The sequence below is a fragment of the Benincasa hispida genome, chromosome 9 (genome assembly GCF_009727055.1).
Source record: "Benincasa hispida cultivar B227 chromosome 9, ASM972705v1, whole genome shotgun sequence".
NCBI classification, from domain to species: domain Eukaryota; kingdom Viridiplantae; phylum Streptophyta; class Magnoliopsida; order Cucurbitales; family Cucurbitaceae; genus Benincasa; species Benincasa hispida.
Window position 1 is genome coordinate 63,476,040 of NC_052357.1, and position 27,416 is coordinate 63,503,455.

The window sequence follows — 27,416 nt, forward strand, 5'->3', positions numbered from 1 at the left end:
AGATGTATTTAAATATTTTTGTTTCAAAATTTTTTAAATAATAATAATAATTTTTATGAAAAATACTATGGGAACATATTTTTCATATTTATAGCAATTATGTGAATGGATAATAAAAAGATTTTGAGAAAACTAAACAATAAACTAACCATAGAGACTAAATTGAAATTTTATCATAACTAAAAGGAGTACAATTAGACATTTGAAAATATATGGACTAAAATTTAATAAGTCCTAAAATATAGAGACTAAAATAATATTTTAATTCTTATTAGAAAAACATACAACCATTCTAATTTTAGGGACTAAAATCATAATCCACAATTTTTTTTTTGAAAAGTAGCCCGTTATTTCAAGAAGTTTCAAATATAATACAAAATATTAATATTTTGAGAAAAACACATTTTTAGTCCCTGAGTTTTTTTGGAATATGTATGTTTGGTTCCTGAAGTTTCAAAGTCATTTTTAGTTGCTAAATTTTCAATAATAAGTTTAAAAGGTCCCATCATCAACAAAATTGCTTAAACGTTGACATGATTTATTGACCAAGTTGATGATTAGATTTGTATTTAAATTGTCTCAAAAGAAAAGAGGGAAAACAAACCAATTCAAGCCATAAAAACAACTAACACAAGCACAAAACCCAAGAAAAAATGAAAGAAACCTTATTCTTTGTTCATCGCTGATTGATTGACCATCAACTATCAGAGACGCGTATGATCCACAACACGAATGGCCTTAAATCGTATATCCCATAGGCTGTAAAAATCAATTTATGAGTTCGAACCATCTAAATACATTTCAGAGACTATATTTTTAGATTTATAGGCAGACACTTTTCAAATTTGTATTAAATTTCATTCTAATCATTGGACTTCCTAGTTTGTTGAGAGAATGAGATTAGCTATCAAGCTTTCCTAATTTTGAAAAAAACAAAAAGGAGCTTCACTAGTTTTTGATCTCTTGATACATTTTTTTTTCTGCAAATAAAGAAACAGAGTTAAACACATTTGCAAAGCTGGAGACGCCAAAACACCAAGTTTTCCCAAAAACCACTTTCTTAACCTGCCTACATTAGATCGAACACTAGTAAAAAATTCACAAACATAATAAAACATTTGTTGTATTGCCTTGATTTTAAACTACTTTGACCATTTCTTAGGTTCATCAATTTAAACTTGTTGCAGCCTAAAAAGAAGACCTATCATTGCATTTTACTAATGGAAGGGTGATCAAAGCGTCAGGAAAAGAAAATGCAGGTCGTTGCCAGTCAATGCCAAAGATGAATATTGATCTTCTTCTTGCAATCGATCAAAATCAATCGATGATCACTGGTGGTTGAAGTTTCGCTGTTGATTGAAGCTTTATTGATTTAGTGAGTAATCTTTTTTTCGTGTTGGGTTGATTTGAACGTGTCGGCTCACTATGCCATAGAATCTCAATTAGTGCATAAATTATGATTTTTTTTTAGAAAATATTTTTTTAAATAAAAATAAAAATAAACAAATAATCATCAACCAACTTAGTCGGCAAGACAGTCAACATGTCTCAATCAATTTAGCTACTGCAAACAAATCACAAAATTCTGTATACCAAAAGGTTCAAATATTTTTTTCGGATATTGTATTTATTTAGCATACGAAAATGAATATAGTTCTACTAACATAGTTATCGAACATTTAAGTCAAAAGTTCAACTCCTTGACTTTGCATATTATTAATATATATATATATAGTTTCTGTTTTTTTTTAAATAAATATTAATTATTATTAGTTTGAAGTTAATTTTTATCTAATTTGGTAAAATATTAATAATATTTTTTTACCCCAAAGACCCAATGACATTTATTGAATCATAAGAGTATTAAATGTGAACATTTAAAGTGCTCGGACTAAAATATGAAAAGTTCCAAATTATTTAGGATCAAAATAATATTTTAATCAAAACACTACATTTAATAAGTGCTTATAAAATAAGAGTAATGATTAACTGCACCTAGGTCCTAATCCCGTATTCCCCATTTTTATACACATAAAGGAATTTTTAAAAAAACAAATTGAAAAAATATAAAATTGTCACATGACAGTTTCTTATCGAGCAACTCCCTTGGAGATATAGTCCAGGAACACCCAAATATTTTCCATAAAACAATGATTCGCCTAAAAACATTACTTCTACTTGAAACCATTACTATCACGAGCATTGGTAATATATATATATATAAATCACCCAAAAACATCTCTCTCAAAAGTTCTCTCCTAGCTCAATAGTTAGCAAAGCATAAAACAACATAAATGAAGATAGAAGAGCTCTTCTTTTTTTTTTTTTAGTATTATTATTTTCTTCAGAACAAAAGCTATGGCCTATAGGAAATAAAATAATGAAGAGAGATGTTGGTTACAAATTGATCTCATGCAATAAATAAGCATTTCCTTTATAACTAAGCTGCCTATCCTCGGTCCCAACACAAAATAAATGGCCTTGCAATTCCAATTGTCCCTTCATTCCAGCTGTTTCCCAAACAAATTTAAAAAGCCCCATAACTCGATCAAGCTGCCTCATTCCATTCCAAACAATTTTCTCCTCATCAGAGCTCAAAACCCTCCCCATGAACAACAAAAACTTGTCATTCCCATCAGCCTTCAACAACCCACCACAAAGATCCACTTCAATATCCCTAAAATGCCCAAAAATATAGTATAGTAAAAGAGTGAATAAGCACCTGGATGAGTGGCCCAATGTCTTTGAAAGCTTCTTCTGCACCAAGCTTTCTTGATGACTGGCTTCCTTGTATCCAATACTTTTATCAGTCAACACATCTTTGATCTGGGAAAGCCCCTCTTTCATAACCTTAAGCTTTGTCACATAATGAACCAAACACTTCTCTTCTTTCAGACAGTCAATCAGATCGGTGAACATCTCGAGCATGTCTTCCCATCTCGGCGGTGCAGATGAATCGACAACGGCGGCTCGTAATGGCGCTGGCCGCATCCATGAAGTGAAGTGAGCATTTGAATTGGTGGCATCATCCAGAAACTTTAGGCAACTTGAAACTATCTGATGCCCCATTTTGATCCCTTTGTTGGTTGACTGACGAGATAATGGAACCAATTCCAAATTTAACTCTTTCAGCATATGATCCAATGCACCAGTCCAAATATGATGCTGTGTAACCTGTTTAAAGATCAAACATACACTAACCTAACTTTTGGGTTTCATAGTGATTTATCCCAATATCAAAAACAAACCATGGCTTGGCTTAAAGGGGTCTGGAGATTTTGAGCCTAAGGATCGATTTAAATTTCAGGGCAACCACTCACCGAGGATAATATTATAGTCATTATATTATCGATTAACCCAAAAACTTAAGTTAATGAGTGAAAGTAAATTTGATTTTTTATTAATACTCTAACACTCCCTCTCACTTGTAGACTTGAAATATGTAAATGATTCAATAAGTCGAAATCAATATCAATTGGAGAAGAAATAACATTACAAGGATTTGAACTTTGAATATAGGACCTCCTACTCTAATAGATGTTAAATCACCAATTGACCCAAAAACTTAAAATAAACTAAAGGGTAAAGGTAAATTTAATGCTATACCAATACTCTAACACTAACTTTTTCCTTTTGGATCATCTTATACGGTCAAGCATTGCGATTATTCTATGAAACTGGTTGAAGTAAGCATAACTCAATTCATATCAACAGTTTATGCATTTAACTTCACGAACCAAATTCATACTCAAGCTCACATGTGAGAAAAACAATAAGCATACATACACCAAGCTAAATATTTCCTAGGCTCTCTGCTTTTGAGCTCAAACTAACCTGTGGGCATATGGTGTGGCGCACCAGTTTCCTTTGTTGGGCAGAGACGTTGAGGAAGTTGCTGATCTTGGTGAGTGAATCAACAATCATTGGCTCTCGTTCACTTAAATTTCTGAACCATGCGTGAGGCTGGCAGGTTATAGAACTCGATACAGCCATCTCTGTTATTCTCCTCCGAGCCGTTGGAGAACCAATCAAGACTCCTACAAGGGACTTGAAAGTACGCATTCTCTGTTCAATTAGCTCGTCGATAATGGTCGAATCATCATTAACATTAACAAGTCGTCCATCGATCAAATCCACATTCTTCAACGAGCAGCTCAATTTCTTTATCTTCCGAAAAGCATTCTCGTACCATTCAGACGGTAACACCTCTTGATCGGCGGAGGAGTGCTCTGCGCAATGATACAACATAGAATTTGATTGCAAAGCTCCAAATCTCGTGTTATTGAGATGCTTTAGGCGAGAGATGAAGAACAGCCTCTGCAAATTCTTGTACGCCATAATCATGACTCGAAAGTCACTTCATGAATTTACACCCTAGTGGAACTCCGAGCTATAGCTTCAGTCTGCCATAGCCTGGAGCTTCAATGCAGCATTTTGTCGAACAGTTGGAGGGTGTACCCTTATAGAAAAGAAAATGGAGAATCTGGGTTGTTGAAATCCTTGTGTGACCAAATTGAAAGAGAGAACCTCGAGGATTGGTTACCGGAATTACAAGATTGATACGAAAATTAACGAAATCAAGCGAAGAGAAACTTATAGTGTCGGAAATTGTAGCCCTTGAGCAGAGTTCGCCTACCTGAAGTAAACAAATACTTATGTTTTTTTATTCACCCATTATATCCGATAAATTTATATGGATGACCTAAAAATTGGACCGAAAATATCAAATGATCCAATTTTTGAAAAAAAAATATCGCCCTCTGCTGACGTCAAATCCAGGTGAAATTACCAAAATATACTTGTGCGCACACGGAAAAGTATCTCACTCTCGCTTGGTCTCACTCTCTCTCTCGCTCGCTCTCTTTTTCTTTCTCGCTCTCCCTCTCTTTCTCTCTCTCGGTCTCGCTCTCTCTCTCGCTTTCTTTAGTGTTATCAACTTTTGGTTTTATTGAAATTGGTCAGAGAAAAGTTGCGAGCATCATCGGCAGAACAAGAATAAAGAATAAAAGATCAAAGGATAAATTTGTAACTTCAATCATCTATGACATCAGCAAAAGGTCATTTAACATTTTTTCTTTAAATTTTGGGTCATTTATCATTTTGGGCTTAATTTTTGGGCATCCATACAAATATTCCTTACGTCTATTCTAAATCTCGCAGTGATATTGATGTTGGCTACATTACACTATAATCATCAAGAGCTGAATTAACTTATCATGCAAACTCAAAAAAAAAAAAAAAAAAAAAAAAATCTATTATCTATAATTTAATAAAACCTTATAAATAACTTATATAATTTAATAAAATCCTTGCAAATAGTCCTTATCAATAGCCTATACGATTTAATAAAATCCTCATAAATAGTCTTTTTCGTATAAATTATTTATGAAAATTTTATCAAATCGTATGTACTAAATTCTAATTATAAGTTATAGGGACTAAATATTAACTTTCTTCAAACCATTTTTTAAATCATCAAATCATAGGGATTAAATTTACAATTTGAATAAAGTTAAATTTTAAATTTGTTCCCTAAACTTTTAAATGGTGGTTTAATAAATTTTTAAGCTTTCAATTTTTTTTGCTTCGCTGAGTCTTTGAAATTTTTTGTCTTATAAATCTCCACCTATTCGACATTTTCAAATTTTACTACTATATTATATAAAATTCAAAGTTTAGAGTTCTATTAATGAAATTTAATTTTATATCTAATAAATATATTAACTTAATTTTAAATATATGTTAAATATGTAAAAAATGTCACATAATTAAAAATTCAATAATCCATTAAAATACTTATATTAAAAAAACAATCTATTTAATACTTCCAAAGTCAAGCAAATTTATAACATTTCCATAAAATGATATTGTTCTCCAACAATTTCCTCTCCAAGAGGAATGGGTTATTACAATTAAATTCACAAACTCAAGAAGCAAACACCAATTTGGAGACCATAATTAACTTCACTACAATTGTGAATACACTGAATCAACATTTGAATATGTACCAAAGTCACTATTCATAACCTTATTCATGAGTAAACTAGCTCTCTTTTTGACTTTTGCTAATCCCCCTTAAAGAAAGATTAGCAGGCAACCTCAAAGCGTCTCTCAGACAACCTTCGCTTTCATCGAACAATCGCAAAAGGATCTCGATCTCACCTTCTTTACTGAGCATACACCTCATTAAACATTGAGATTACAATCTGATCGGTTTTTATCAAAGCTCTCAACCCCTCCTCAAATCAAGAAAGAGACCAAGAACAACAAGAGTAGTGCCAGTGAGATCCTCTCCGCTAGTACTCTCGACTACACTGATAAGAACTCGGATGGCTCCCGACTGAACTGCAATAGTGTAATTTCCATGAAACGGGCCTAGTTCAGCTATAGAACAAAGTGGGTGGTAGATTGAATCCAACATCTCTTAGTTCTTTATCAAATTCAACGCCCTTTATTTACCATTAGACCAACCTATAATAGTTAAGACCGGATTGAAAGGTTGTTGGTTCCTTTCAATCCATAAATTTTAAAAGTTGTATTTATAAAACAATTAATTTAAGAACCAAACTGACTTACCGACTGTGGTTCAAATCATCCTACTTTATTCAACTAATATATATCTATATATATATATGACAATTGCAAATATTGCAAGCTAAAAGTATTAGCAAATATAGCACAATCAAAAGAATTTGCAAATATAGTGAAATTTAAATCCAACTCTCAAAATCTATTAGTGATAGATAGACTATATCATTGATAAGAATCTATTAGTGATAGAGTTTATCACCGTTAAATTTTGTTATATTTGTAATTCTTTAAAAATGTTGCTATACACTCATTGTTAGCCCTAAAAGTGACACCCATTATAATAACCCTATTGCGAATACATTGCAACAAAGGAAATTATTTCATGTCATAAAACATAGTTTACCACTATTTTTTTTCCCATTAATATGTTGAGGGTAATGATTCCTTTGTATATGAGATATAGTATACCCAACCAAAACCATAACAAGTACAAGTACGAGTAATATAACAAAAATATGCTCCTTTGTCATTAATAATGAAACGTCTTACAGAAATCCTTCCCCAAAATTCTCAGTTAATATTATCAACTAATCAGAATAACACCTAGATATATGATTTTAAAAATATAATTATCAATTAATCACTTGAATATCTAATAGGGTAAAAGTAGCCAATTAGTGACTTCTAGTTCTCGCATAACCCAAAAAAGAAAAGGACTGTTCAATGTGACTATCTCGCATTTAGAATTCGAACTTTTCTCTGATCCATGCTAGGCATTCAAACAAAAGCCAACCTTTCACACACACTGCCAATGAAATAATGAAATCTATGTGGAAATCTATAATCCATTCATCTTTTCCCCATCTCGTTGAGTAATAGAAGAACACAAATGAAGTAATATATTCGAAATGAGTGCTAAATCAATAAAGAGAGCTAACCGTTAAGGCGTTTGATAGATGAAGAAGTTCAAACAGATTTAGGAGCAGACCGATCATAAGGCATGCGTTGATCAGGAACCCCATCTTCGACTCGCTTATCTTCAAACCATTTCACTATTCTTTTGCGAGGCAGATTCGTCACTTGGATGAGGCTACTAATCATCGCGTTCTGCATCGATTGTTCAAAGATGAAAAAGTTAGATAACACCTACAAAATAACATGCAACTTAATGTATTAATCTAAATAGAACTCGACCTATAACTATATTGAAGATCGATAGTTTGATCCTCCATCCCAACCCACTCCTACAATTGTTGGGTTCGAAATAATATGCTATAGAATGCAAAATTTTCACTACTGCTAAATTCTACCGTTATAACCTATGTTTTTGTAAATTTATGAGATTTTTGAAGCAAAGTAGAGGATACAAAACAAGTCATAAGTTTAAGCAAGGCAGGAAATATTCATGAGCACGCACAAAAAGAATAAGTTTAATGAGAAGGCCAAAGATCTTCAACCTAAGGCTGGGATGAGGTATTTGTCCCTAGGACTTGATTAGTGTTCATTATCATGCCCTTCAACTTGTAGACCATTTGGTATTCCCAATATAGAGTTCTTAAAACATTTTTTAAGAAGTCAATCCAAACCAGCTCTTAGAGTTGTGTTAACTGATTTCATGCATCCACACACACATACAAATATATATCAAAGATACAAATGTAAACCATTGGTTCGTTTCCAGTGTGTCCTAACAACATTGATGATATCCTTGCATCCCTTTGGATGAGTTATCCTTTTGATGGTTCTAAACAGATGATTTGGATAGCCATTACGCATGCATTCTTTTGGACTCTTTGGGGGTGAGTGCCATTTGTTTAGAGATTCTTTCTCATCTTCTGATTACTTTATGGATTCGATGTTGTCTACTGCTTTCTATTGGTGCAAAACTAAGCACCTTTTTGCTCATTTTAGTCTATCTTATCTTTGCTCGTTTCAACGGCTTAGATGTTGTAATCACATATAGGTGTGGGAGTTTCTCCTATTTCATTTATCAATGAAATGTTTCTTATCAAAAAAAAAAAAAAAGAAAGAAAGAAAGAAAGAAAAATGTAAACCGTTTTCAAACATTACTATCCAGCTAGCATCTCAGGATATTTCGATATTTGATAATCATGTTCATTCAACAAAACTTTTTAAAGGCAATGTGAGGAGCTCTACCAAGAGATCTAACACAAGATTCAAAATTCCTTTATTCTTTTCTCCATAAAACTGGCAAAGGAATCAGATACTCAGAATGTAAAGACTTTACCAACTTCCTTTGAGGCACAACTACGGGAGGAAACTATACTTACAGTGGGCCGCTTTGTTCTTCGATAAACTCTTTCAAGAGTTTCAATCTGAACCTTCTTCAGTCTCTTTTGAGCAGCCCAGCTCTGTTGCATGACATGAACAGGCACCTTCACCCCTTCCGTCTCTTCTGCAGTGTCCACTACTATGGGTTCTTCATCAGTAGTTTGTAATGTCTTAGTTTCTAGAATTGTTGGTTTAGGAGTGTCTGGAAGAGTAGCACTCAACATTAGAAGACTAGGTGGTGGTTCACGAAGCAAATTGAGAACAACGGCCCTATCAAGACAAAGCTCAGCAGCAAGACTCTTGATCTGCAAAGTAAAGAATGCATTAGCCGTCAGCAAGATAGATTTGCAAAGTAAACACTGCATTAACATTTAGGAAGACTCTTCGTCAGTAAAGTAAACACTACGTTGAGTACACGAGTCTTTTTATATGGATGAACTAAAAAGTCATGTGGAGATGATATTTGACTGGTTTCACAAAATAAGTTTTTCTGACATCATCGAACGTGTTATTTATTCTCGGGCTCTCTCCCTTTTTCCATCTTGCTCTCGCTTCCTATGTTCCCTCCTCTCGCTCTCGCTCATGCTCCCCACTTTTCCCTTCGCTCTCTATTTGACTATTTTGTCCTCACTCCCGCTCCCTATTTTCCCTCACTTTTAGCTCCCTATTTTTTGCTAAAAGGCTCGGTACACTAAAATCTCATTTAGGTATCAATCATTTGGTCTATTGTCAGAGTATTGATATAATAATAAATCTTGAGCTTTTGGGTCAACCGCTAATTTAAAACAGTATCAAAGTCCATGAAGTCCAAACAATCATTCAATCCAAAAACAAAAATTGAGATCCGATCCAAGAACGGTGAACTCAACGACTCAACGAAGCACCATCTTAAAATGGGGCGTATTGAAGATCCCATGTTGAAAAATGGAGGAACCTAACCATCTTAATAAAATACACAAGGCTCACCAAAATGAAAATGCGGGTGACTTGACACCATGTTATCTAATATCAGTCAAAATATTCAAAATGCGTCTTATTCCAAACCGAACTGATTCAAAAAGTTTTTGTGCTTTCTAGTTTCCCAATCAGTCGCAACGAAAACCACAGGTGAATTATATTGCATAAAAGGCTGAAGGATTGAGAAACTCACGCTAGTTTTACGGCGGCCTTTCTTCAAAGCCGAGGCTAGTCGTCGAAGTTGCCAGTTCTTAAGTTTTACAGGCATTTCCTCTTCTTCAGTATCCTCGAAAACTTCTTCTTCTTCTTCTTCTTCTTCTTCTTCTTCTTCTTCTTCTTCTTCTTCTTCTCCTGCTTCTTCTTCTTCATCATCAACATCGATTCCAAGTGCTAACCCTAGCTCGCGCTCTAGTCTGGCAAGGTCCTCTTCGCTAAACTCATCCTCTTCACCGACATCCATGGAAGGCGCGTCATTTTTGAGATCTTCTTCCAATTGCCTAAACAACAACTCAAGAGCATCCTCCTCTACCTCCTCCTCCTCGTCCCTAGCTTCTTTCGGAATCAAATTTCTCTGCAGAAAATAGAGTAGAATAACAAAAATTTGAAGTTTAGGATAAGCTTAGTTCCACACTCATGCCAGTGCAAGACAAACAATTCAAAATAAGATCACTACGATTTATAGATATCTACCTTCTTCTTCTTCGAAGACGATGAAGACGAACTGACTGATGAATTTTGGTTCCGACGGCGAGCAAATGTAAGCGATAGAGTGTGACGAACCGGAGGAAGACGCAGAAGACTAGAATAGGATGGAAAGGGCCGGCAAAAGAAGAAGCTATCTCGGCTAGAAATCGACGGCGAACCTGGAAGAGCTTCCGGTGCCTTCACCGGCGCTGAAAGAAACATCGGTCGATTTATGTCGACAGACACCGTGTTCGATTTCGATTCGACCAATATCAAACGGCAAGATGATAAACCTTCCGGTTCTCTTCTAAACGACGCAGTTTACTAACACATACGGATATTTTATTTTATTTTCCTATTTGGTGGACCTATATTTCGAAATGGGTAACATTTAGGTGCTTTTCCTCTCCCCTCACTCACGCAAATATTTATATATATCTCATTAAAATATTTTAAAAACAAATAAAAATAGTTTGCCACATGTAATATCATGATAAGACAATTTAGTGAGATGCACGTATAAAATTTTCTAATTTTTTTTCTTTTAAAATTTTATTAAATAATAATAATAATTTTTATGAAAAAATACTATAGGAATATACTTTTCAATTTATTGCAAATATGTGAATGGATAATAAAAGGATTTTGAGAAAATTCAACAATAAAGCAACCCTAAAGACTAAATTAAAATTTTATAAGAACTAAAAGAGTACAATTAGACATTTGTGGTCTCAAATTTAAACCTCCCTATATGCTAAGACAGTATTTCAACCTACAAGTAATAAACAAGCAAATTCATAAGATTTCCATAAAATGATATTGTTCTCCACAATTTCCTCTATGGGTTATTGCAATTAAATCGACAAACTCAAGAAACAAACACCAATTTGGAGACCTTAATTAACTTCACGACCATTGTGTTCACCAATTTGGAGACCTTAATTAACTTCACGACCATTGTGAATACACTGAATCAGCAGTTGAATATGTCTCAAAGTCACTATTCATGACCTTATTCAGGAGTAAACTAGCTCTCTCTCTAGCTTTTGTTGATCCTCTTACAGAAAGATCAGCAACAACACCCAAAAACTCGGGCAATCTCAAAGCTTCTCTCAGACAACCTTCGCTTTCATCGAACAATCGCAAAAGGATCTCGGTCGCACCTTCTTTACTAAGCATACACCTTCCTTTCAGCACATTAAACATTGAGTTTACAATCCGATCAGTTTTTATCAAAGCTCTCAACCCCTCCTCAAATCTAGCCAAGAGACCAAGAACAACAAGAGCAGTTCCAGCAAGATCCTCTCCGCTAGTACTCTCGACTACACTGATAAGAACTCGGATGGCTCCTGATCGAACTGCAACAGTGCAATTTCCATGAAACTGGCCTAGTTCAGCTAAAGAACAGAGAAGGTGATGGGCTGCAGGAACAGTAGGGACTGAAAGTGCTCTAACCAATAACTGTATTGTCCCTGCTACACCAAACTTAGCTTTGTTTTTGTCTAGCATTGCAAGGCTGCAAATCAACGAGGAAGATAGTTTGACGGTGTTGGGCGAGCCTAGGGAAATAAGTGTATTGAGATGGTAAATGGTTTCCATTGATGCAAGAAGCTTCTTCATGTCATGGTTCAGAGAAAGATTGAAGAGAATGGACAATGAAAGAGATTGGATGGTGGAGGAAGATGATTTGGAGAGATCAATAAGAATTGAAATCGATCCATCTACTTGAACAAGCAAGTTCCTGTATAGAGGACTAACCTGAGTAATGGTGACCAAGTTTTGAAGAGCCTTTTCCTGAACTTCGTGATCATCCGACCGCGCACCGGCCATACACTCTGTTATAGTTTTATGTGCAGTAGCAACGCTCATGGATCTCATGGAACAGGATGAGTGGAAAGATGCAACTGACATGATGATCAGAAAATATTCTTGCAAAAAGCATGGATAATGCAAGCCTAGCGGTTTGAGAATGACTTCAATTTCTAAGCTGCAATATAAATTGAAGGCTCTATTTTCTAGTGAGATAAGATAAAATTATCTTGTGGCTGGACTTTTGGAACCATCATTTCGATGTTACCAAAGCATGGGTATATTCTAGTTTTGGTCCTTAAAGAAATTCAACATATGACAGAAAATGATCCAATCATCCAAGAGCCAGGCCGGAGATATAAAGAAATGTCACCCGGTAGTATGGATCAGTCCAAGAAGCTGAAAACAAGCAAGTCAAGTCGCACCACATAGTTGATTACTCCCTAAAAAAAGCAATCGATCATAAATTAGAATAGCCCCTCTCTGGATCTTGTTTGGAGAGAGAGAGAGAGAGAGAGAGTACGCAGACAACTAAACACTTAAAAAAGCAGTCTATACACCTTTTAGAGCTTGGGCAAGAAAACAAGTATAGAAACCTTCTTTTTTTTCTTTTGCATTCAGACGAACTCTATTCATGATATACAACTCTACCAAAGTTCTCAGATGGCAACATCTTCTGTGTTGAAAAAGAAGAGAGAAAGAAAGAATGGGAAGAGAAGAGAGCATAATTGGAATGTCCGGCTTTACAGGGCAAAAAAGTGGGGCTCCGGTGAGACAAACCAAAATAGATGGGCGCAAGGAAATGCACGGAAAATATGCAGTGGGATGTATTGCATCATTCAAGAAGATGCGAAAAGTCGCAAGAGACAGGGAAAAAAAAGACTCACGAGAAGGATAATGAAGAGGCCAGAGTTGTTCCTTCCTGAGGACGTTGCCCTCTGCCATCATTATCAACAGCCAAGTTCACTAGGGGAAACTGATGAAATTTGCAGGAGAAAATCATATGCATTTAATATTTGGAGATTGTGAGAAGGATTAATTGTAAGGGAGGCAAAAATCTCATATTAAATCCAATCAAGATGATAAAACAAGTTTCGCACTTATTATATATCAATAATGACTCAAACATATGGTGAATGAAACTTTGGTAATGAAATACAAAAGTTGGAAACAAACAAATGATGGAGAGATGTTCCAATCCATCAACATATGGAAGAAACTGTGTCTTAAACGACATTTACTCCATCAAAAAATAACTATGAAAAGCAGAAATAGCTTAAGGAATGGTGCGCTGGTAAAGAGGCAATGCTCCCAATGCCTCACGTTCTGCTCTTTCCTTCTTTACCTGCAAAACATACCCAAAGCGGAAGAAAAATGACCTTTAGCTTCATTCACTCAGCTTTCTCCAGTTTAATAAAGATAAATATCAACAGAGATCGATACTAAATGAGATTGTTTAATTACTAAACAAAGTCATTTAACCTAAAGTTCAAAGGGAAAATGCTAAAGAAGCCATGTACCAACAGTCTAGCAAGACATCGGATGAAATTTAGCGGAATAAGATAGGTCGACATCAAGTAGAAAGCAATGGTAGGATGTGCCACACACAATCCCCACACTATTCACTAAGTAGTATTACAAGAAATCAAAGGAGTTGTAGCACGCATATGCAGCATCTGCGGCCCTACTTCCTGCTATACACAGTTTAAATTAACACAAATTTCATTCACCTAAACTGAGTCATGAATATTAAACAATCTAACACAACGAGTAGAACAACCGAGCAGGTTAATTTGCACTGGTCATCAAATCATCAACCTTGCTCTGTCTTATTTTTATCCAGCCTTCCATACTCGCCAGTAAATAAAAATCAAAGAATCCCGACTAATCAAACCAAAAAAGTAATAATAATTACCAACACATTTTACTTTATTTGCATGTGATAAAGCAATTTCACTCGTATAATATTTTTGAAAATAATATAAAAATTAGGATTAACAACAAAGATGGTAGTGCATGAAAATCACTTGTATAAACTCGTATAATGTTACAATCAGAACAGAACAAGAATTCAACCACAAACAAAGGCCTACACAAGTCATTTATTTGCTTTAAAAGAAAACACATCCAGGATTCATACATATATTACCCAAAAGCTGATATCTATCTAGATCATGAAACCTGAAATCACGAAAAGGACAACAGAGGACAGAACGAGAAATCTCGAAGGGGAAATTGATAAAATTAGAACTACAATAGATAAACAATTCAACTACAATGCAAGTACATAGCAAGATACCATCTAGGCTAACAGATGGTAAATAATATCAAAATCAATAACTCCCAAATACGGGTCAGAAGATACAAAACTCTAAGAACCATGACTGACACTACGATATAGAGCAGCTGCCTCATTTCCATGAACACAGCCAGACATTTTTCACTCTTTTTTTACCACACATTTTTTTCAATTTAAATAATAAAGCGGGAGATCTGAAATAATGGAAAAACTTACAAGTTCCAGCATATCCTGGAGATAGCTCCTGAATGGTGTTTGCATGGCCTGCCAAAAGATTGAAATAATTCAAACTAATAACCATCTAACTACTATTTAGAATTCAACATCCTGTGCTTAGGTGGGGAAAAACAACAAAACCCAATACAGTCAAGAGTTAGTTCCCAATGACCATGAAAAATTATAGAAATTTAACCATAAAAAAGATACTAGATTTCGAGAATATTGCACGCTCAATAATTAAATTAAGAGCATGTTGAATACAGAAATAAAACTGAAGATTATTCGGATATGATAAACATATAACGCATTTCTGTTTTTTCGGCGAGGCTCGAACCGATCTAATGAAGAGATAAACATCTATAGTAGGAAAAAACCTGAAGATCATCAGGAAGGTACTGGTGCTTCATGGAAAGGTCCATGGCCCGCTTCAAACGCTGATTGCGCGCATCAACAACCTCCCTGGGGAGTCGATTCAAAGCCTCCTTCACATCAATATCATAATATGGATCATACAGGTCGTCGTATCGAAGACCTAACATAGTAATACAACCCAAAATCAATCTCCACGGATCAAAATTCGAAATCAACGCCATAGAAAAAGAAACGATTAGGGTTTCAATTACCATAATTACGGAGGCGTTGGGTGAGCGCTTTCATGTGTTGACGAGCAAACCAGTTCTTCTTTGGGTCGATGAAGGACTGCAAAAAGGACGCCATTTCGATCTCTCTCCTTTCTTCCTCCGCAAAAGTTTACTCTGATTTTTCTCAGTTCCCACTTTGGTTTCGCCTCTCTCCGGTTTTCTGGAAGAATCGTCTGGTCGAGGTGTTTGCTCGTATAATTTTACGACGGATGCGAAATTATAATGTTCAAACGGATCGGCCCATTAGTTAGGTATACGGCTCAATAATATATTAGGCCCAAACTTCTCAACTGACCTTAACCGGCTGTTTGGGGACTAAGTTAGATATGACATCTACGTGTATGTACAAATTTGGTCTAAGTTTATATGTCTATATTTTGGATTTACATATTTAGAGGATTTGATACAGTTTTTTTAGTCTCATTTGATAATCATTTATTTTCTTTTTTTTTAAATTAAGTTTATAGACATTATTTCTACCCCAAATTTCTTCATTTGTTACTTATTTTTTATCAATAGTTTAAAAACCAAGCCAAAATTTGAAACTAAAAAAATAGTTTTAAATGCTCGTTTTTGTTTTTGGAATTTGACTAAGAATTTAACTATTGTACTGAAGATATATGCAAATTACAGTAGGAAATAAGCTTAATTTTTAAAACCAAAACACCAAGGTTGAAACGGTTACCAAATGAAACCTAAATAATATGCTTTTATGATTGCTTTTTTTGTTTTAAATCTTTTTTATTCAATAATTGTGTCCATTTTTGTGTCGAATAAAATATGGATTGCAATTTTTTTCTTTGATTTTTTTAAAGTTTTTATTTATTTCTTTCTTTTGTTTTATTATTTTTGTAATGAATAACAATTAACCCACTACATTTATTGCATGAATATCGTTAAATAAAATGCGAAACAAAAAAGAAATCAAAATTTTTTATTCCTAATTTTTCTCCATAAATTTTATCATCGTCTTCTTCTTCCTGTTGATGCTCTGTATTTTTCTTTGTTATGATTTTTTTCAATTGAATCACTCTCATTATCTTAGCAGCCAATGAAATGTCACTGCAATTCTTCAACAATTTCACTTTCATTTCCTTCAAATTTAGAGGATCATCAGACACAAATCTCAATTTTTCATTAATAATTGCCATAAAATGTTCGAAGAAAAAAATCTTCATTTTATAGGTTTTTTTGTTACATACTTTTCAACTACAAACTTGTTTTTCTAACTATTCTTAACAGTAATTTAATGTATTCAATTAAATAGAAATATATTTTACAATTTTCTAGATAAACAATAAGAATAAGAGAGACACACAACAATAAAGTAATAGGGGGAATTTCATTCAAACATGAAATCCATATATAAAAGTGTATAACTCCTCCTATCGGGATTATTCAATAACTACTCCCTATAAGAAAAGGAAGTTAACAACTCTTCCGAACAACGTGCTCAAATATCAATTTCTCAACAAGGATAAACAATATATTTCAAACTCAATATCCTTTTATTCAAAACTTTCAATGAAAAACACAAGGATAGAGCAAGCATCTAATTGACCAAAAAGCTAAATAATAAGTAATGAAGACAAATACTACATAGATATATAAACAAATATTACTCATGGCATTAGATTCCATACTCAATGTAATTCAATAAGTCAATTTCAAACATCCCAAATTCATTCAATAAATTAAATTTTCACAAAAGAAACCAATAGAAATACTTATCTCAACAATTCAATAAAATATATAAAGTTACTAAATATGTCATTTCCTTTGTTGGATCCAAACAAGCCATAAAAGTTGCTCGACTCATTTGAAGTCCAAGCAACAATTGTTTCTTGAATCACACTTACAATGAAAACTCAACCAAAAGATTTGGGTACCCATTTGTTAGGTCTTTCAATGTTAGTGGGCAATGATTTTTTAACCCATTTCAAATTAGTTCCACAATTACCATCATTCATCTTTGGCAAACAACAAGTATAATATTAATAATCAATTTTGCCACAAGAATAACATACAACATTAGGCAAAACTTTCTTTTAACTAGTTGATTTCGTACCTTATTTCTATTAAAAAAAATATATTTCTAGGAGCATTTTTCAATTTAAAGCAATTTGGTCTAATATGACCTTTAATTCCACAAAAATGACATATAGGCACAAATTTCTAATATTTCCATGTTTAGGCACACATAGGTTACATACAATTAGTTTTGACATGGAAATGATAGGGTACAAAATTTGATTTTTCAAACATAGGTTTAACCTTTTTATGCTTATATTCAAATTTCACATTATGAGCACATTTTGATCTAGCATGAAATTATTTATACACACACTTTGAATTTTTATGAATATATTTAATTTTTTCATGCCTTGGCACAAATTTAGGTTCAACAACATTAGATACATTAGGCAAAATATCTTGGGACATACAAGATTTACCTAGGTCAATAATCTTATCTAGTCTTTGTGTACCAATAGTCAATTTCTTAATAGATTCTTTTGCAATTTCAAACTCTTTAGTACCAAGCAATTTTTTTTCTTTAAGCACATGTAAAATATCGTTTTTTTTCATGATTGTCACATTCAATAAACTTAATTTTATCAACAAGAGAAAATTTATCTTTTTCTAAAGAACTATTGCTAGTTTCCAACTCAATAATTCTATTGTTCAATTTGGCAATTTCATCATTTAATTACAAAGTACAAAATTTAAATTTCTCGTTTTCATTTCTCAAGTCATTCAATAAAACATTCATTCCAAACGATAAAGATTTGGGATCATCGTTCACTTTTTCAAGAATTCAATACAATTTTCTCATTACAAACTTTTATCCTCAATACTCAAGACATTATGTTTCTTTGATAATTTTAAATATTTGGATCTAACATTTTCAAGATCACATTGCATGCGTTCAAATGCATCTATATCATTCATCCTAAGTTGGGGATTTGTGATTTACCTCATTTTCATCACCTTCATCACATGAATCTTTATCCGAAATAGTCATCAAGCACAAAGAGGTTTGATCACATTTTTCCTTTTTCACTTCATGAAACTTTTCTTAATTATGAGAATTATACTTCTCCTTCAAATCAAATAAATTATTAGTACAACAAGGAGAATTTCCTAAGCTATACATATTATAGAGAAAATTCCAAATATCATATGCATATTCAAAATGTGAAATTTTGTCACATATTTGTCTATCCAATGCACAATATATGATATTCATAGCTTTGACATTAAACGTAAGCAACTCACTATTCAGTTCTAAATTTGTCAAATCATGCTCACAAACATATAAAATATTAAAATCAATAGCAAGAAATGTTTTCATTTTATTTTTCCATACATCATAATTTCTATTTCCATTAAATGATGGGGATCTATCAAATGAATGATCTTCTAGAGTTGTCATGGTTCTAGCACTTAAGCTTTTCAAATAATTTTTCAAAATATTAATAAGATACTTTATATATCAAATAATATTTGAAAAATAATTTACTTAGAAAAGCTCCTCGCTTTGATACCAATTGTAAGAGTGAAAAACTCAAACAATAGATATTGATATAAAATGATTTATGAAATATTTATCACAAACAAGAGAACAACAAGCTCTGTACCAATAATTGGATTGATATGACAATCCTAGAGAGAGTGAATAGGGTTATTAAAACTAAGTAAATATTTTTTTTCTAAATGTGGGCTCAATTAAGCAAATTAATACACTTTTGCTAATAAATAATTTAATGTAAATAAATTCAACCCAAAATAATCAAGAAGTTAATAATATATATCTTTTAAAATCATTTCTTTTAAAATCCAAGAAAAAACAAATGTTCACCATGTGTCCAAAACTAGTAGTTAGATATAAACATAAAATAATATTAACATTTATTTTATTTTTAAATTCATTTTCCTTTTTAAACCCATCAAAATCAAAAAGCCATCATGTGTCACTCATAAGTGGCACATTTCAATTGGTCCACTTTGATGAGAAAAAATTTGTCACGTCATCTAGGGATTTTTTTTTTGTTTTGGTCATATCTTCTTCGTTTAAATTTCGATTTGAGTGATTCAAATTGCGTTGGAATTGTTGTTCCGAGCTCTGAGCAATAGAAACTTCAAAACACTAAAATTGCTAGTCAATAAAAGCAGATTTGTTATCATCAAAATATTAATTAATTAATTAATTTAAATTAATTAATTTGAGATTAAGGGTAAAAAAGTGAACTAAAAGCACAACGAGCGCATGTGTAACGACCCGACCCCCTAAGACTTAGGTGGGAAAAATATAAGGACTCTAAATGTCATGATGCAGAAGCGTAAAAACTAGTCCCAGTGGCACGATCACGAATTCCGCTGCGCCATCGCCGGTACATCTCTACCCTTACCTGAAACATCAACATAAGAAAGAATGAGCATGAAATACTCCGTAAGTAACCCCACCACTGGGGTCAGGCTGAGCATCTATGTCCTCTAGATACCCACCTATGGCACATAAAGAAATGGAACAAACAAGAGACTGAGTCCCATCCTATTGTAGTTAAGTATACCCGCAAAAATGGTGAACCCCGAAGGGAACACAAAACTGGTGAACCCCGAAGGGAACACAAAACTGGTGAATCCCGAAGGAAACACAAATTGGTGAATCCCGAAGGAAACACAAACTGATGAATCCCGAAGGAAACACAAAACTGGTGAATCCCGAAGGAAACACAAACTGGTGAATCTCGAAGGAAACATAACACTAGTGAATCCCGAAGGAAACACAAATTGGTGAATCCCGAAGGAAACACAAACTAGTGAGCATCTAACTAATCAATGAGGATATTCACACAATCTTAACGTTCTAAGAATCAACATTGTACAATTCTAGAACATACATGAAAATCCTTGATACTATGGCTCCATCACATACACATGATTATTAACAACATATCATACTACATTCATGTATACCTTACATCTTAATTCCACGGCATGCAAGTATGCCTCAACACCAGCAGATCATATATCAACATATGAAAACACGTACCATCACATACTAACGATCGAGTACCTAGGTGTATCTTTAAACAAAATAGAACCCGTACCAGAACATACTTGATTCAGGTCATACTATCAGTCAACATGCTAATATTTACTATAACTTACACTTATCACGTGAGCATACAAATAAAACCTGGCCCGTGGGCAGATCCAATGGTAAGATTACTTATCTCCAAAAGTTAAGTCAAGCGAACAAACTCCTTTCTAGCTTTCCACAACTTTTGAATAAGATCCTAGAACATGGAAAAAATCGATCTTAACCTTTAAGCTCAATTTTTAAACATTAAATCATTCCCAAATTACCAGCACAACTTACCCAAAAGTGGTTTGACCAAGATCACCTCAAAGTTCTAACACCAAAATTTTGTTGGAATCAAACTCAAGTCATTCGCATCTAAATTCAAAACTTCTTAAAAACTTGAATTTAAAGCCCAAAGTGTAGTTTGTTCCAAATTGTCTTCAGTCTCTCAAATAAATGCCTTAATCTAAGCAATTCAATGACAATGGTTAGAACCTCAAACAAATTCCAGCAACAACATTTTAATTCAATCCTTCTAAGGCTTAATATACTTCTGTCTCTTATACACATCTAGATGTGTATAAGAGACAGGGGCTGGCGAGCGGTACCATCGGGGTACGATGGTCAGAGATGCGGCTGAGGAGAATCGGACGAAGATGGCACAGACGTGAGCGACTAGGTTTATGCAGAAGCGCGGCGCACGGTAGACGTCCGATTTTCGATCTGGGCGGTGTGGCTTGGAGAGTTTCGACTCAGATCTGGCGGCTGACGAGGCTGGGTGACTGAGGCGGCGGCGGAGCGGAGGTCGGGGAGGAGGGTCTCGGTGGCTGCTAGAAGAAAGGGGGAGAGAAAGAAAAGAAAAAGAGAAAGAAAAGAGAGAAAAGAAAGAAAAGGGAAGGATTAAATGAAATAAAAATAAAATAAAATAATATATTTTATTTTATTTATTTTATTCTTCTCTTAATCCCCATTATTTTCTTAAATTCCCTCCTTTTCCAATTTGGAATTAATTCCTGCCATCAATTTCCAACATAAATTTCCAACTTCAATAATAAAATTCCAATAATTACTCTTAAATGTCCAAAATTCCAAAAAAATTCCCAATTAATATAAATTAATGAAATTACACTACAACAAAATTTTGAGGTGTTACTGCATGTATCATTTCATTAGGGAGATTGTGCAACAAGAATATGTGATCATCACAAAGGTCGCTTCAAAGCACAATATTCTTAATCCATTTATGAAGGCTTTCACGGCTAAAGTTTTTTAGGGTCACCTGGAAAGTCAAGGTCTATGGGATATGTGTTGTAACGACTTGACTTTCTAGAATAGGAATAAGATCACTATTATATGCATGCATGATTCTCAAACGACATTTTCACAAAATTTGACTAAATTTGAAAGAATTAAATATATTTTATTTTAAAACCTATAAAAAAACGATTGTTCGAGATACCCCTAACTCAAATTTGAAATAAATTATTTAAACAAACGAATAAATAATAACTGACTAAAGAATGATGAATGGTTGACCATAAACCAAAACATGTCAATTCAAGAAAATAAGTGCGAAAGCGATGTCAAGTCCCAAGGCCCAATCACGGATTCCTCTTGTCATTCACCGTCTTGTCCTTTCCTTTATCTTAAAAAAAAAAAGAGTTATAAAAGAAATTGAGTATAAAAATATCTAGTAAGTGATCCACTATTGGACCCACCAGGTGTATAGGTTAGTATCCTTATCAAGACAAAAGTGAGCATCCTGACATAGGCCTAGGTAGAGATGTCTACGGGGCGGGGCTGGGGATGCCATTCCCTATCCCCGTCCCCGCTCCCCATTTCATTCCTCATTCCCATGAAATTCCCCACGGGGATCGGGGCGAGGATTTCCCATGGGGAATTCGCAGGGATCGGTTTCCCCGCAGGGAATTTTTCCCTGTAACCCTTTTTTTCTGTAAAAAGGCAATTAATTTAAATCATTAATGTTAGCAAATTTTAATTAAATAATTAACTTTATCACTAAATTGTTTATTATGGTTAGTTTTATATGACCATTTGAATTTAAAGATAATTACTCAAAATTTGGCCTAAAAAGCTAATTAATTTTTTTTAGTAAAAAGAAATAAATATAAATCAAATTATTCACATATATAATCTAAATTTAAACATTCAATGTAAACATATTCATTATATTTCCCAATAAACAATCAAATTTGAAATTTAAATGTAATATTTGTTAGGGTTGATGCCCTAAAGTCTCGTGCCCTGTAATTTGTAAAATGTTTGTACTAACGTTCATGTTGTATAATATATGATATTTTACTTCACATCTTGTTTTTGCTCACTTTACCACAAACCAATAAACATAAAATCCCTGGTTATCCGTATGTAACTTAAGATGCATTTGGTGACATACAAGTGGATCATGTCTTGAGGGATAACCAAAATGATCTGTAGCATAAGGATAGAGGAGGGAAACCTTATCCTGATAACATTACGGATGCGGTCCACTTTGTGAAATGGACACAAGTGTTGTGACTTGTCACAGATGGTCTGATCCTGATCATTCATGTAGGGAACATGCAAACGGGGGCGTCCTATACAAAAAGTTTGTATAAGACCTGACCACGAAGTATTAACGTCTCGTTATATACATTGTTCATGATAGAGACTTCACTTCACTAGGATGACCATAGGTACATGACTCATTCTGAGTAAGTTGGGAACTCTTGCAATTATAGGTGATCCTTTTATTTTGTATGGGTGCGAGTGGCTCCGTCGATTCAAACCTACTATTTTGGGGATTCGTCTGATTGGGAGCTGGGAACTAAGCTACACAAGTTGGAATTCACTCCTTCCCCGAGGCAGGGGTAAGTAGATAGATAGCTCCCTTAAGGCTGATTCCAAGCCAGAGGTGTTCATACTATGGGTGTTCAAAAAACACAATAACCCGACCAACCCGGACAACCCAACCCAAACCGCAAAATTAGGATGGGTGATTAAAAAATTTCAAAAATAGTAATCCGGGTCGAACTCCATTTCAGGGTTGGATCGAATCGACCCGACTCGAATATATATATATATATATATATATAATATATTAAAAAAAATAAAACAGAAATTGTTTTGAAGTCCGACGAAGTCCGAACTCGAAGAAACGAAACCCTCGCCTGATCCCTTACTAGCCAGTCGCCGTTCCCTCACCACTTCCGTTCAAACGATCGAAACCCACTCCTCGCCAATCAGTTGCATTCTCTGCTGTAGCTTGCGGTCTCCGCTTCGCCTACTGCTCCAAGCTTTACGTACGACTCATCATATTGGTATTTTCTTCAATAAAGCAATTATGCTTATCATTTCCCCCGAAGCTATCCAGCAGCCATTTGATTAGTTGAATGCAAATATTTCAACAAGATAAAGCCAAGGCCATTTTTTGTGACAGTTTTGTTTTTAGGTTTTGGTTTCTTAAAAATTACACTTATAAAAACTATGCATAACTTTGTGTTTTTTTTTTTAGTTTTGTTTTTCACTTATATATAAACACTCTAGTAAACTTGACCAAATTCTTTCTAGTTTTTAAATTCGACCACGATTTCGAAATTTTTTTTGAAAGTAGACTAGGAAACAAATAAAAAAAATGGGGCAAATATCAATCTATACCCCTTAAATTTGGGAGTTTCAAGTTTTTTTTTTTGTGCCATTCAATTGTTCCATTCAAATTCAATTGTAAATTATTAGAGCTTTCATTTGATTGTAAATCGCTATTCTATTCAACCGCGATTGATTAATAAATTAATTTTTGTTCAATCTCGCAGTGTCTTGAGAACAATTAGATTCTTCAAAGTCATCACAACAGACACGGAATCAGACAGTGCTGAATCACCATTTTCAAACTTCCCTGTGAGTAAAATAATTTAATTTTTATTGTGTACATATACTGTTTATGTGTGATTGATTGATGATTGATCTTTTATACATGAATTGTTATGAGTTAATTGAGAAACTAGTGTTTGTTTGTTTTTTTTTTAATTGTATAGGTAGGTGTAATTAGTTGTTTACTAGTTTCATTTATTTTATAGATGGACAGCAGTAGTGGTAATGCAAGTGGAACCGTTAATAATAAAATGTCTCCTCCTCCTCCTCCCCCTCCCCCTTCTAATGTTAGCCAAACTCCTAAAATTATACCACCTCTACCTCCCAAGTCCAATCAAAAGAGACCTAATAAACCAAGCTCATCTGTGTGGGATCACAAAAATGGAAACAAGTGCTAATGATGGAGCTAGGTGCAAGTGTAACTATTGTGGTAAAAATTATGCATGTGATAGTAATACTTGTGGAACTAGTACTTTATGGAAGCACTTAGGACATCAATGTAAAAAGTACCCATATAAAGAAGAACAAAAAGGACAAACCACTCTAACTCTTGTACCTTCAAATGATAGAAAAGGAGTAAATGCTAGTAATTTTGTGACGACATTGTTTAGCCAACAAGTGTGTAGACTAGCATGCGCCAAGATGATAATTATGAATGAGTTATCATTCAAATTTGTTGAGACAGAGGGTTTTAGACACTTTTGTAGTGTTTCGTGTCATGAGATTGATGTTCCATCGAGAGTGACAATCACTAGAGATGTATATCAACTTTATCTTGAGGAGAAAAAAAAAATTGAAATCATTTCTAGTTAAAAGCTCTCAAAGAGTTTGTCTTACTACCAACACATGGACTTCGCTACAAAATGTGAACTACATGGTCATCACTACACATTTTATTGATTGTGAATGGATTTTGCATAAGAAGATTTTGAGTTTTTGTCAAGTTGCTAATCATAAGGGGGAGACTTGGGTAGATGATTGAGAGTTGTTTGTTGGAATGAGGGATTGAAATTTTTTTTCCATCACCGTTGATAATGCAAGTTCTAATGATGTGGCTATTTCTTATGTTAAGAGAAGACTTAAAAGTTGGAAATCGGTTGTTTTAGATGGAGAACTATTACACATGAGGTGCTGTGCCCACATTATTAATCTTATTGTGAATGATGGACTGAAAGATATGCATGATTTTATTGCCAGTGTTCGTAATGCTGTGAGATATGTTTGATCATCACCTAAGAGAATGAAAAAATTTAAAGCTTGTGTGAAACAAGAAAAAATTAAGTGTAAGACTCTTGTTTGTTTAGATGTGGCAACTAGGTGGAACTCTACTTATTTAATGCTTGAACATGCAATTAAATTTGAGAAGGCTTTTAGAACTTTAGAGAAGGAGAAAGAGAGCTCAGATTTTGTTGATTACTTCGAGGAAGATGACCGTGGAAATAAAAGATTGGGGCCTCCAAGTACATCAGATTGGTTGATTGTAGGTGTGTTTATTAAGTTTTTAAAAAGATTTTATGAAACCACCATAACAATAAGTGGATCTTCATATATGACTTCTAATATTGGTTATAAGGGAATTAACAAAATTCAGTTTGCTCTAAACAAATGGAGCAACAATACCAACTTGTTCTAAATATGATGGCTATGGATATGAAGACAAAGTTTGATAAGTATTGGGGTTTGCTTGAAAAAAATGAATAAATTGATGTTTGTGGCTATGGTGATTGATCCTCGGTACAAGTTAAAGTACTTGAATTATTGTCTTTCCAATGTTTATGACAGTGATGTGGTTAAGGATATGGTTGAGAGTGTGAAATTATATTTGTATCGTCTATATGACTTTTACAAATCACATAATACTTCTTCTCGAGATAGTCATAGTAGCAATGATTCTCAACAATCAAAGACTGTCACTATAAATGAAGATGATCATGGGATGGACGAAGAAATAGATGATTTGTGGATAACTTTTAAGAGATTGAAAGAAGAAGAAATTTCATTGGAAGTGGAGAATGATTTGACTTCTTATTTGTCTGACAAGGTTATAGAAGATAAAGATGATTTTGAGATATTATACTGGTGGAAATGAATGGCTACAAATATCCCATTTTATCAAAATTTGTTCAAGATGTTTTCGCGGTTCCGATATCTACAGTCGCTTCTGAATCTACATTTAGTACATGAGGGAGGATTCTTGATTCCTATCGAAGTTCTTTGACTCAAAAAACAGTGGAGGCCTTGATATGCATACAAAATTGATTCGTGGTGGCTCAGTGTTACTAGATGTCCATCCCCAACTTTAAAGACGTGTGAAAATATTGAGTCAGGTAATTAAATGATTTTTTTTTTGTACATATCTAAACTGTTTATTGTACATATCTAACATGTATTATGCTCAAATAATTAATATATTTAATTTTGCATGATTTGTTTTGTAGAGAGTCCATCATCTTCTGTCCTTTTGAAATAAGGAATTGAATTTGGAGCATAATGATGATTTTAATGGTAAATTTTATTACCATAAGATCAAATATTTTTATTACCAATAAATGATCCTCTTGGTTTATATTTGACATTTTTTCAGGCATTGAGAATGAGAAATGAAAAGACCAAAGATGAAGAAGAAAACTCATTCAAGTCATTCATCATGCCTCATGGTGCATTGATGCTCTTGAATGTTATTATTGAACTTAGAACTTTTGAATGTTATTATTGAACTTAGAACTTTTGAATGTTATTATTGAACTTGGAATTTTATGTAATAGGCCACTAGTCATTATTAAACTTTGACTTTTTGTTTCTATTTTGAATGTAGACTTGAATATTTTGAGTAGAGAATTTGAACTTGAACATTTGAATTGAATTATGGTGGTTGTATTTTAATGTAAATGTTAAAATTTTACATAGATTACAATATTACATGTTTCTTAGTATTAAATTTTTATTAATTGGTAATATATTTAGAATTAGTTTACTTTTGTAAATATGGAGGTTTATTGACCTACAAAAATCAAATTGTTCAATAGAA

The 27,416-nt window shown here is 33.6% G+C and overlaps 4 protein-coding genes across 7 annotated transcripts; all 4 read right to left on the reverse strand.

Annotated features, from left to right (window-relative positions):
- Positions 1–2,291: 2,291 nt before the first annotated feature.
- On the reverse strand, positions 2,292–5,105 carry LOC120085101. 2 transcript variants are annotated; one of them, XM_039040961.1, is made up of 3 exons: positions 3,835–5,105; positions 2,723–3,174; positions 2,453–2,640 (listed from the first exon to the last, which is right to left on the reverse strand). In XM_039040961.1, the coding sequence occupies exons 1-3, from the start codon at positions 4,342–4,344 to the stop codon at positions 2,595–2,597; spliced, it is 1,008 nt and encodes a 335-aa protein (XP_038896889.1). In that variant the 5' UTR covers positions 4,345–5,105; the 3' UTR covers positions 2,453–2,594. The 2 variants fall into 2 exon arrangements, with proteins under 2 accessions (XP_038896888.1, XP_038896889.1); XM_039040960.1 differs by having other exon boundaries at positions 2,292–3,174; positions 3,835–5,103.
- Positions 5,106–5,830: 725 nt separating this feature from the next.
- Positions 5,831–10,828, reverse strand: LOC120085705 (protein OVEREXPRESSOR OF CATIONIC PEROXIDASE 3-like). 3 transcript variants are annotated; one of them, XM_039041857.1, is made up of 5 exons: positions 10,471–10,828; positions 9,974–10,351; positions 8,823–9,128; positions 7,470–7,638; positions 5,831–6,340 (listed from the first exon to the last, which is right to left on the reverse strand). In XM_039041857.1, the coding sequence occupies exons 1-4, from the start codon at positions 10,684–10,686 to the stop codon at positions 7,498–7,500; spliced, it is 1,041 nt and encodes a 346-aa protein (XP_038897785.1). In that variant the 5' UTR covers positions 10,687–10,828; the 3' UTR covers positions 5,831–6,340; positions 7,470–7,497. The 3 variants fall into 3 exon arrangements, with proteins under 3 accessions (XP_038897785.1, XP_038897784.1, XP_038897786.1); XM_039041856.1 differs by having other exon boundaries at positions 5,831–6,345; XM_039041858.1 differs by lacking the exon at positions 5,831–6,340 and adding an exon at positions 7,037–7,336.
- Positions 10,829–11,412: 584 nt separating this feature from the next.
- LOC120084845 lies at positions 11,413–12,375 on the reverse strand. Its single transcript, XM_039040662.1, has one exon. It carries the CDS (start codon positions 12,373–12,375, stop codon positions 11,413–11,415), a length of 963 nt encoding a protein of 320 aa, XP_038896590.1.
- Positions 12,376–13,353: 978 nt separating this feature from the next.
- Positions 13,354–15,628, reverse strand: LOC120085706 (cytochrome b-c1 complex subunit 7-2, mitochondrial). Its single transcript, XM_039041859.1, has 4 exons — positions 15,415–15,628; positions 15,166–15,323; positions 14,789–14,836; positions 13,354–13,618 (listed from the first exon to the last, which is right to left on the reverse strand). Exons 1-4 carry the CDS (start codon positions 15,506–15,508, stop codon positions 13,550–13,552), a joined length of 369 nt encoding a protein of 122 aa, XP_038897787.1. The 5' UTR covers positions 15,509–15,628; the 3' UTR covers positions 13,354–13,549.
- Between the last annotated feature and the right edge of the window lie 11,788 nt (positions 15,629–27,416).